Source organism: Mytilus californianus, unplaced genomic scaffold (genome assembly GCF_021869535.1).
Source record: "Mytilus californianus isolate M0D057914Y unplaced genomic scaffold, xbMytCali1.0.p SCAF_1, whole genome shotgun sequence".
Taxonomy (NCBI): domain Eukaryota; kingdom Metazoa; phylum Mollusca; class Bivalvia; order Mytilida; family Mytilidae; genus Mytilus; species Mytilus californianus.
Genome location: NW_026262581.1, coordinates 112,935,227 through 112,947,975, shown reverse-complemented (window position 1 = coordinate 112,947,975; position 12,749 = coordinate 112,935,227). Strand labels below are relative to the sequence as shown.

General features: G+C 30.9%; 1 protein-coding gene across 1 annotated transcript in view; it reads right to left on the bottom strand.

The window, feature by feature from the left end:
- Nucleotides 1-12,749, bottom strand: part of LOC127738727 (deleted in malignant brain tumors 1 protein-like) — a 66,107-nt gene that overhangs the window by 38,559 nt on the left and 14,799 nt on the right. The window contains exons 5-6 of the mRNA XM_052250070.1: nt 4,443-4,757; nt 3,798-4,106 (exon numbers count right to left, since the gene is read on the bottom strand). Coding sequence (XP_052106030.1) covers nt 3,798-4,106; nt 4,443-4,757 — 624 coding nt within the window. The remainder of the gene's footprint in view (nt 1-3,797; nt 4,107-4,442; nt 4,758-12,749) is intronic.

The following is a 12,749-nucleotide window of genomic DNA, read 5'->3' as shown; positions in this document are numbered from 1 at the left end:
GCTTCTTAAGGTGTTGATAAATGATACTTTTGAATTTATTGGGTCTTTTAAAACGATACAGATGTTCTTGAGTGCGTTTAGATAAATATCGTCCAGTTTCACCTACGTACTATACAACTATTATTCAAATCATCACTTTTTATTGAATTTAAAGATGTAACTCTAAGAAGACCCTACTACTATTTAAATTTACTGAAAACGGAATGTTTTACCAGCTTCAATAAAGATGTTATTGTACTTGAGCATTACATATCCTTGTTCTATTAGGTAAAAGGTGGAATACCTACTGATGTATGTCTTTTTCGAGGGAACAACTCTTAATAACTTTGCTAAATGACGTCAATCCTCTTCAACACTACTTAATTTGTCTCCCTCTATGTGCATTTAAGAATCAGTCGCCGAATATGAAAGAACTTATCTCATACAGTTTTCGATGTACTCTTGATCTTAATTAACGAATTACTGCTGAATGACGTCATCGCTAGTAAACACTACTAAACGTTTAACAAATTTTGTTATCTTTCTTTAGTGTACGATGCAGATGAGTAACATGTAAACTTATAATGTCATAAGAAAATACAAACCCTTGCTTATGCAAATTATGTCTGGAAATGCATGTGCTGGTTTATACGTTAATTCTTTTATTTTTCATTCTCTTTTAGTGTATTTTCAATTCTTTACGCTGTTTGTGTTGAATTGTTCAAATTTACCCTAAGTTCTTAATAACATAGTGTATTGTCGGAAGAAAATTCTTCCTTTTAACATTCAAGGATAACATACCTTGGGAAGCACACTCAACACCAGCATCAGACACATATTCACATGACCCGGAGTAGTCAGTCACCTGGTAGTTACAGTCATACATGTTCTTTTCGCCTCCCATGCATTCTACGCTATACATATTTCTTGTATAGTTGTGATCTCTTGGAAGATAGACTGCTGTACCACTGTGTCCCATCCCCAGTTGTCTACAAACAACGTCAGCACCTTGATCATTCCACATGTACGAACATACTGTTGATATATCTCCTGTCTGAGTGTTATAAAAGAGTATTCGACCATCCGGTCCCAAAACCAATTGGGTCTGATCTACAAGAAACATTATGATCGTGTATTTTCTGATCCTCAGCGACGAAAATTTATGATTGTAACAATAGACTTTACATTGCGGTATTTATCTTTGGTAATTGAAATATGATTACAATTTAATATATCCGTCTTACAAATGTATCCTATACCCGGAAAACTATAGATTTCATTGCATTGGATTTTCTATTTGTGTTAACAAGGACTCACAATGATCAGTACAATGGCTTTTGTAATGATTCTGTTAATCCGAACAACATATATTTTAGTAACAACTTCAGCTATGTAACTCTTATAAACATCGTTAATATTTAGATACCACTCATCAAGAAAACATACCTGTATCGATGCAATGAACTCCAGCATCTTGCACATTATCACACATTCCCACACTGTCACTGGTGTCATATGTACACTCTGATAGATCGGTTTCATTACCTGTGCAGTAAACGTTAAACATACTCCTACTGAAATTGGAATCCCGATCGATATATGTTGCTTTACCAATATCTCCCATGCCAGTTTGCTTGCATACAACTGTAGCATCTTGATCGTTCCAATTGTAGGAACATATTGATGAAGTATTATAAGTATCTACGTTGTACAAAAGTACTCGACCATCAGATCCAACAAACACTGAAATATTACCTGCAACTATAAAGAGAAATCAAATATATTATACCTTCCATTCGATAAACAATAATTAGATTTATTTAGTGTAAAATCTTTTCTGGCTATCACCGCACGATAACTGAAAAGACAAAATTACAATTCGTTTTGAGCTGAAAAATTTTCAGCACTACTCAAATCATCACTCTTTATTGAATTTAAACATGTAAAAGTAAGTAAACCCGACTACTAATTGAATAAACTGAAAACTTAATATTTTACTATCTTCAAATTCCCCCTCGCCCTTCTGTCTGAATTTAAAGTATATCTACTCTTAATTCAATTGGCTATAAACAAGACAAACGCAGAAATAGCATTAGTTTCTCGCAGTAACATATTATTTTTTCTTGCGATATACTTTTTATTTTTAAAATTGTACAGTTTTTTCCCTTTCAAACACATTATAATTACACGTAATTAACGTAGCAGCAACTGTATATATGATCATGTGACTATCTTCGATTCGACGTAACTGCGAGCACCTTCGATACTAATACATGTAAATGCCAAACTTTATATAGTAGCATAAAAACCTACCCGTAGAAACCGCCCAAAACTTTTCTCGTGCCTTATGCACCTAACATTAAATTTTATAAATCGTAAATACTGTTGCAGAACTAGTTATACTAGATCCCATCTATATATAAGTCCTACAAATAGCAAACGGCAAAACCCCAATTTCAAACGAAATGAAATATATTTAATTATTGTACTTGAGCATTGTATGTGGCTTTTTTTCTTATACACGGAATTAAAAGGTGGTACACCTACTGATAGATGCTTCTTTTTTTCAATATGTTTTTCTTTTTATGGTTTTGAATTGAACAACGGAAATTTTAGCAACAAGTTCGTGCCTGTAAATCTTATAATCATAATGGCATTGGTCATGTTTAGATACCACTTATCACGAAAACATACCTGTATCGATGCAATGAACTCCAGCATCTTGCACATAATCACACATTCCCATACTGTCACTGGTGTCATATGTACAATCTGATAGATCGGTTTCGTTACCTGTGCAGTAAACGTTAAACATACTCCTACTGAAATTGTAATCCCGATCGATATATGTTGCTTTACCAATATCTCCCATGCCAGTTTGCTTGCATACAACTGTAGCATCTTGATCGTTCCAATTATAGGAACATATTGATGAAGTATTATATGTATCTGCGTTGTACAAAAGTACTCGACCATCAGATCCTACAAACACTGAAATATAACCTGCAACTATAAAGAGAAATCAAATATATCATACCTTCCATTCGATAAACAATAATTAGCTTTGATTAGTGTAAAATCTTTTCTGGCTTTCACCGCACGGTAACTGAAAAGACAAAACGACAATTCGTTTTGAGCTGAAAGTTATCGGCATTATTCAAATCATCACTTTTTATTGAATTTAAAGATGTAACTCTAAGAAGACCTTACTACTATTTAAATTTACTGAAAACGGATTGTTTTATCAGGTTCAATAAAGATGTTATTGTATTGTACTTGTGCATTACATATCCTTGTTCTATTAGGTAAAAGGTGGAACACCTACTGACGTATGTCTTTTTCGAGGGAACAACTCTTAATAACTTTGCTAAATGACGTCAATCCTCTTCAACACTACTTAATTTGTCTCCCTCTATGTGCATTTAAGAATCAATCGCCGAATATGAAAGAACTAATCTCATACAGTTTTCGATGTACTCTTGATCTTAATTAACGAATTACTGTTGAATGACGTCATCGCTAGTAAACACTACTAAACGTTTAACAAATTTTGGTATCTTTCTTTAGTGTACGATGCAGATGAGTAACATGTAAACTTATAATGTCATAAGAAAATACAAACCCTTGCTTATGCAAATTATGTCTGGAAATGCATGTGCTGGTTAATACGTTAATTCTTTTATTTTTCATTCTCTTATAGTGTATTTTCAATTCTTTACGCTGTTTGTGTTGAATGGTTCAAATTTACCCTAAGTTCTTAATAACATAGTGTAATGTCGGAAGAAAATTCTTCCTTTTAACATTGAAGGATAACATACCTTGGGAAGCACACTCAACACCAGCATCAGACACATATTCACATGACCCGGAGAAGTCAGTCACCTGGTAGTTACAGTCATACATGTTCTTTTCGCCTCCCATGCATTCTACGCTATACATATTTCTTGTATAGTTGTGATCTCTTGGAAGATAGACTGCTGTACCACTGTCTCCCATCCCCAGTTGTCTACAAACAACGTCAGCACCTTGATCATTCCACATGTACGAACATACTGTTGATATATCTCCTGTCTGAGTGTTATAAAAGAGTATTCGACCATCCGGTCCCAAAACCAATTGGGTCTGATCTACAAGAAACATTATGATCGTGTATTTTCTGATCCTCAGCGACGAAAATTTATGATTGTGACAATAGAATTTACATTGCGGCATTTATCTTTGGTAATTGAAATATGATTACAATTTAATATATCCGTCTTACAAATGTATCCTATACCCGGAAAACTATAGATTTCTTTGCATTGGATTTTCTATTTGTGTTAACAAGGACTCAAAATGATCAGTACAATGGCTTTTGTAATGATTCTGTTAATCCGAACAACATATATTTTAGTAACAACTTCAGCTATGTAACTCTTATAAACATCGTTAATATTTAGATACCACTCATCAAGAAAACATACCTGTATCGATGCAATGAACTCCAGCATCTTGCACATTATCACACATTCCCACACTGTCACTGGTGTCATATGTACACTCTGATAGATCGGTTTCATTACCTGTGCAGTAAACGTTAAACATACTCCTACTGAAATTGTAATCCCGATCGATATATGTTGCTTTACCAATATCTCCCATGCCAGTTTGCTTGCATACAACTGTAGCATCTTGATCGTTCCAATTGTAGGAACATATTGATGAAGTATTATAAGTATCTGCGTTGTACAAAAGTACTCGACCATCAGATCCTACAAACACTGAAATATTACCTGCAACTATAAAGAGAAATCAAATATATTATACCTTCCATTCGATAAACAATAATTAGCTTTATTTAGTGTAAAATCTTTTCTGGCTATCACCGCACGATAACTGAAAAGACAAAATGACAATTCGTTTTGAGCTGAAAAATTTTCAGCACTACTCAAATCATCACTCTTTATTGAATTTAAACATGTAAAAGTAAGTATACCCGACTACTAATTGAATAAACTGAAAACTTAATATTTTACTATCTTCAGATTCCCCCTCGCCCTTCTGTCTGAATTTAAAGTATATCTACTCTTAATTCAATTGGATATAAACAAGACAAACGCAGAAATAGCATTAGTTTCTCGCAGTAACATATTACTTTTTTCTTACGATATACTTTTTATTTTTAAAATTGTACAGTTTTTTCCCTTTCAAACACATTATAATTACACGTAATTAACGTAGCAGCAACTGTATATATGATCATGTGACTATCTTCGATTCGACGTAACTGCGAGCACCTTCGATACTAATACATGTAAATGCCAAACTTTATATAGTAGCATAAAAACCTACCCGTAGAAACCGCCCAAAACTTTTCTCGTGCCTTATGCACCTAACATTAAATTTTATAAATCGTAAATACTGTTGCAGAACTAGTTATACTAGATCCCATCTATATATAAGTTCTACAAATAGCAAACGGCAAAAACCCAATTTCAAACGAAATGAAATATATTTAATTATTGTACTTGAGCATTGTATGTGGCTTTTTTTCTTATACACGGAATTAAAAGGTGGTACACCTACTGATAGATGCTTCTTTTTTCCAATATGTTTTTCTTTTTATGGTTTTGAATTGAACAACGGAAATTTTAGAAACAAGTTCATGCCTGTAAATTTTATAATCATAATGGCATTGGTCATGTTTAGATACCACTTATCACGAAAACATACCTGTATCGATGCAATGAACTCCAGCATCTTGAACATAATCACACATTCCCATACTGTCACTGGTGTCATATGTACACTCTGATAGATCGGTTTCGTTACCTGTGCAGTAAACGTTAAACATACTCCTACTGAAATTGTAATCCCGATCGATATATGTTGCTTTACCAATATCTCCCATGCCAGTTTGCTTGCATACAACTGTAGCATCTTGATCGTTCCAATTATAGGAACATATTGATGAAGTATTATATGTATCTGCGTTGTACAAAAGTAGTCGACCATCAGATCCTACAAACACTGAAATATTACCTGCAACTATAAAGAGAAATCAAATATATCATACCTTCCATTCGATAAACAATAATTAGCTTTGATTGGTGTAAAATCTTTTCTGGCTTTCACCGCACGGTAACTGAAAAGACAAAACGACAATTCGTTTTGAGCTGAAAGTTATCGGCATTATTCAAATCATCACTTTTTGTTGAATTTAAAGATGTAACTCTAAGAAGACCCTACTACTATTTAAATTTACTAAAAACGGAATGTTTTACCAGCTTCAATAAAGATGTTATTGTACTTGAGCATTACATATCCTTGTTCTATTAGGTAAAAGGTGGAATACCTACTGATGTATGTCTTTTTCGAGGGAACAACTCTTAATAACTTTGCTAAATGACGTCAATCCTCTTCAACACTACTTAATTTGTCTCCCTCTATGTGCATTTAAGAATCAATCGCCGAATATGAAAGAACTTATCTCATACAGTTTTCGATGTACTCTTGATCTTAATTAACGAATTACTGTTGAATGACGTCATCGCTAGTAAACACTACTAAACGTTTAACAAATTTTGTTATCTTTCTTTAGTGTACGATGCAGATGAGTAACATGTAAACTTGTAATGTCATAAGAAAATACAAACCCTTGCTTATGCAAATTATGTCTGGAAATGCATGTGCTGGTTTATACGTTAATTCTTTTATTTTTCATTCTCTTATAGTGTATTTTCAATTCTTTACGCTGTTTGTGTTGAATTGTTCAAATTTACCCTAAGTTCTTTTTTTTTTTAATTAATCAATTTTATTGCACCTTTGCTGTTAACAATTTACTCAATCTACAGCTTCAATTAAGTATCCCTTCAAATTAGTTATTGAATATCTAGGGAAAGATATTCAATAAAGTATATCTATAAAGTAAGTTATATTAATACAGATCAATACATTAGAACAATTCTACATAATTTTTGTTTTTTTTACCGGAATACGGTACGTTTCTTAACCTATACTGTATATGATTTTTTTATCAAAGCTTCACTGAACCGCGAAATTAATGATGTATTGATCTTTGATACTGATAGCATGACTCTTCAGTCGACAATAGAATTTTGAACTTAAAACTTTTTGTTTTGTTTACAACACTGAATTATATAAGAAGTCTTGGATGATGAGGTAAAAATGTTTTTTTTTTCACACATTATTTTTTACCAGTAAATGTTGATTTCTATGATAAAGCCGAAGATCGAAAGTTGATCGAAAGTACACGTGGTCTTCAAATTATACATGTATGCAGTAACGTTGCATTGTGTTGTGTATTCTGCTCGCTCTCCTGCTCATTATAATTTTGCATTGTGAACAGGAATAAACATATTTAATAACAATTCGAATTCAGTGTAGCTGTAATAAATTATAAAAGAGTAAAATTGCGAATTTCAGTTAATGCACACAAATTGACTGGACACATTTGCAGTCATGTATTAATGAGGTCACAGCTAAGACTTGTATCTAATAATTGTCATTTTATTTAAAGGAATTCGAAATATTCCCTTGTTTTAAGTATTATTTTCTTGTTTATTTTGCTTCTGATTTTATTTATGTTAATAATGTCCCAGATTTCATTTTTGAAGATTTTGAAGATATCAATGACCTTATCTTTCTTGTCAGACATATAATATGCTTTATAGATGGAAAAGAAAATTATAGTTAATAGATAGTTCATATCAAAATAAGCTTCATCATCAATGTTATAGCCAGTTACTAAACTTTCAAGACTAAGTATATGCTTATCAATTTTTAAAAATGCTAATAGCTGGTCAACTTTATGCCAATAATGAACATTATATGAACAGGAAAAAAAGAAGTGTTTATAATCATCATGTTGCTTACAATAGAAGCACAAACCACTTGGTACTATTTTCCATTTATAAAGTAATTCATTACAGGCTAATATATAATGTATTATTTTCCATTTAAACATTTTTAATTTGTTGTTTTCAAGGTAGTTAAAAATAAAGTTAAATGTGGACTTCAATTTTGTAGTCATTTTTTTATGAAGAATTCTTTCCCACATTAAAACTCCTGTCGGTTTATCATGTGTAAATTGACTTTGCAAGAAAGTATATACTTCTTTGTTACTCATATCTGGTGAAATTTCATGTTTTAGTAGTATATTTAACTTCACTGATGTTTTTATATTGACAACAGTTTTGTAAGAGCTTCCTTGTTTTAAAATATTTTGCCAGTGCTTTGGTATAGCTTTTTTAACTAATGAAAATTCTCTAATCCAATCTTGTTTATTCTTTAAATTTTTGAGTACAGTTTCTGATGAGATGTATCCGTTTTCATCTAATATATTATTGATGTACAAAATATTACTATTAATCCAGTTTTGAAAGAACAAACATTTCCCATTTTCTTTGATAAGATGATTTCCCCATATAAGTTGTTTTCTAACCTGAAGAAAGTTTCTTGGTATGATTGTTTGGCCTCCTTTTATTTCTACCCATGTTTTAATTAATTGTTTATAGAATTCAGGTAAAGATTTAAATCTATTTTATTAAGCAAATTAACATTTGTTAAATTCATTCTGAATAAAAGAAAATCTTTCCCAAATTTATCAAGGTAAAATCTTGGAATAATTTTCCAGTTATCATTTTCCTTTTTGATTAGTTTTAAAACCCATCTGATTTGTAATGATTTAAGATAGCAGTCTAAATCAATCATTTGTAATCCTCCCTCAAGATATGGTTTATATAATATAGTACGTTTAACTTTATCTTTTTTTCCACTCCATATAAAATTATATATTAAATTCTTGAACTTTTGCTTTATTTCCTGTGTTATTATCATACTTGATGCAATGTATGTTAGGTTTGGTAAAATTAAAGACTTAACTACAGTTATCTTTCCTATTAATGTTAAGTTTCGTTTGTTCCATCCTTGAATTAATTTTTCACATTTGTCTATTTGCTTTTCTGTATTTAATTTATGACATTCTTGATAATTGTATCCAAAATATATTCCTAGACTTTTAATGTGGTCTTGTTTCCAGTTTATATTTTCAAATTTATCTTTTGAATGTTTAAGTTTCCCAAGCCACAAACCTTCTGTTTTATTTCTAAATCAATTTAAGTCCAGAAAGGCTTCCAAAAGTTTCAATAATGTTAATGGCTATACTTATTTCTTTGCGTGTTTTTAAAAACAATTGAGTATCGTCTGCCAACTGACATATTTTTAGCGAGCAAGATTTTCCATCTAATTTGATTTCAAATCCTTTTAGTTTGTTATTTTCCCTTAATTTAATTGCCATTATTTCAACAGATAAAACGAAAATTAACGAGGATAACGGACACCCTTGTCTAATCCCACAGAATGTATTAAAGGGGGCAGACACCCATCCATTATTTAAAATACACCCTTTTATATCTGTATACATAGTTTCAACCCATTTAATGAATTCCTTTTTAAAACCAAATTTTTTTAAAGATTCAAACATAAAACACCACTCCAGTGAGTCGAAAGCTTTAGTAAAGTCTAAAAATAAAATTGCACCATCTACTTTAAATTTTTCAGAATAATCAATGATGTCTTGGATTTGTCTAATATTAAATCCTATGTATCTGTTTTTTATGTAACCTTTTTGATCAGAGTGAATTATTTTTGGAAGTACTGATTTTAATCTTTGCGCTAAGGCATAGGCTAATAATTTAACATCATAATTTAATAATGTGATAGGTCTATAGTTATCAAGGGAGAGTGGATCATTTTTTTTATACAAAAGAGATATAGCTCCAATTTTTTGGGAGTTGGTTAATTCACCTTTTTTAAAGCAATAATTGAAAACGGGTACTATCAAATCTTTAATTTGTTCCCAGAATTTTCTATAAAACTCAACATTTAGTCCGTCCAAACCTGGGGCTTTGTTCAGTTTCATTTTAAATATAGCCTCTGTGCATTCACTTATAGTAATTTTTCCTTCACATATATTGCTTTCATTTTCATTAATTTTTTTACATTCTTTAATAGCTTCAAAGTGCTTTCTTACCTCTTCTGTGTCAGGTTTTGTTGAAGTATATAATTTAGTATAATAATTAACTTCTAGATTTATTATTTTGTTTTGGTCATATGTTACCTGTTTATTTTCATCATACAGTTGAGTTATAGTTTTTTTACTTTGCCTTGTTTTTTCTAGGCCAAGAAAAAAGGATGTGTTTTTCTCCCCTTCTTCTAGCCATTTCACACGTGATCTTATTTGATTTCCTTTAATTTTTTTATTATATAAGCTTGCTAATTGTTTTTCTATATTTTCTTTTAGGTTAATTTTCCTCTCATGTTTATTGCTGTCACAATCAATTTCAGCAGATAATGTTTTTAATGTGTTTTATAAAATTTCAATATTATCTTTTTTAATATTTGCTTTTAATTTACAGTATTGAATGGTATAATCCCTTACCTCAACTTTAAAATTATCCCATAAAATATCTAGGTTTAGAGATGTTTCTGCTTTTGTTTTATATGTATTAATCAACTTTGAAATAATTTTTTGATACTGTTTATCATCTAGGATGCTACTGTTTAATTTCCAGTAACCTCGCCCTTTTGAGTTTCTATTTATGTTGATTTTTAATGAAACGGCGTAATGATCAGTGTGTTGAAGTACTATTGGTCTTATATCGCATGAAATGCAATTTTTATTAACTTTATCACTTACTAAAAAATAATCAATTCTTGTAGATTCTGATAAGTTTTTTCTTCTCCAGGTAAATTGGGTTTTATTTATGTTTTTGCCTCTCCAGACATCGGTTAGTTTTAGATTCTTAATCAATGTCTTGAGGTTATGAACTGGTTTATCAAATTTTTTATTTCCTAATTTTTTCTTGGTATCTTTTATAGATAATATGTCATTGAAGTCACCCCCAATTATTAACTGGCCAATACTATGATCTTCAATTAATTGTTTTACTGATTTAAAAAAAGTATTTCTTGTTTTACAATTATTAGGTGCATATAGGTTCACTAAGGTGTATATATTGTCATCTATTTCTATATTAACTAGTATGAATCTACCTTCTGAGTCTTTATATTTGTCAATAAGCTTGTAGTTTAATCTGCTTTTTATCCATATAGCCACCCCTCTTGCATTACTTAATCCATTATTTAAAATTAATTCACCTTTGAATTCTTGTTTTAACTTTGATTCTAAGGTGTAAGTAAAATGAGTTTCTTGTAGGAATACTATATTACATTTTTGTTGATTAGCCCATTCAATAATTCTGTTTCTTTTTTCAGATTTTTGTAACCCGTTGGTATTTACGGTGCGGACATGGATACAGTTTTTTATGTATCATATTGTATTATTATTAAGAAGGTGAGCTAGTATAATTAAGGAGTTTTGTTCAGTTTGAAAGTAAGTTGAACCTGTAAATCCACATGAATTTGAATTTAAGATTTTATCTTTATCCTTGCTTTGTTGGTTTTTTTTTGTATGACATTTTTTATCAGTATTAAATTCTTTATATATGTACATCTATATACAACCATAATTATCATGATTATTAATGTGCAAACATTACACAATATATCAGTTACTGACCTCAATATATAGGTCGTGAATTGGGTCAACAATGTGACTTGAAATTGCATAGTATTGTTGGCTACTTGATAAGTTAAGTGAAATACTAGTATGTTTATGATCAATATTTGTATTGTATGACTTATGAATGTTTTAGTGTCAATTATAATAATCGATCTATGTTTTGATTTTTGTAGGTGTACTTTATCCTTTTGAGGTTTGGTGTATGGATTCACAGATGATAATCCCATATCCGCTTTAACCAAAACTATTGAAGGATTTATTACAATTATATAGGAAAGAGTTAGTTTCCGACAAGCTTTCTGAAAACATATATGTGAAGTGAATGTACATGTGCAGCTTTGCAATAAGTGATAAAAAAAGACACAAAGAATTTTAATAATAAAAAAAAGATCTAAAGATGTTGAGATTGTGCACACGCTGCTTACCACTGGACGTGAGAAATTGTACATAGTTACAAAAGGATTGTAAATTACTAATAAGAGAGGAGATATTTAGTTGTGATTATATAGACTGATAATTGAGTGATATAGAATTAAATGATGACTTATAGTTTTATGGTCTATTAATTTTTTAAATGTGGTTAAATGATACCTGTAATGATAATAAAATATTAATTTAATACATCATTATATTCATATTGTTGTGTTTTTTATTCTCATACAAACACAGGTAAATTAACTACATGTATGTATATAATAAGGTATCAGTTGTTTTGGACCTCTTGGCAGTAGAATCACTCTCTTTGTCGTGAAGCTTCTCAGTTGGTGTTACTGGGGACTTCAGAAATGTAATACTAACAGGTTGTTTTGATGGAGTTTGAGATTTTTTGGTTGATTCTTGTGTGCTCTGATTACCGGACATGAATGAGGTTATTTGAGCTTGACTGGGATCACCCTTTTTATTACTGTTCTTTTTTTTTTATTTTCTTTCGTTTTTGTGGATCAGCTACAGGATTGATAATAGATTGCGACTGTCCATTGTCATCTTCACATCCAGTAGTTGATGCACCTTCACGTTCAGTAGATGATGCGCCTTCATGACCGCTCACTCCGGTAGCTGATGCACTTTCACATGTTACATCATTGTTGGTTTGGACGGATATTTGTGTTGCATCAGTGCCAGTTTCAGATTCAGAAGTTTCATCATCCGCATCACTTGTTTCATTGTTTTCTTTATCTGATTGTTC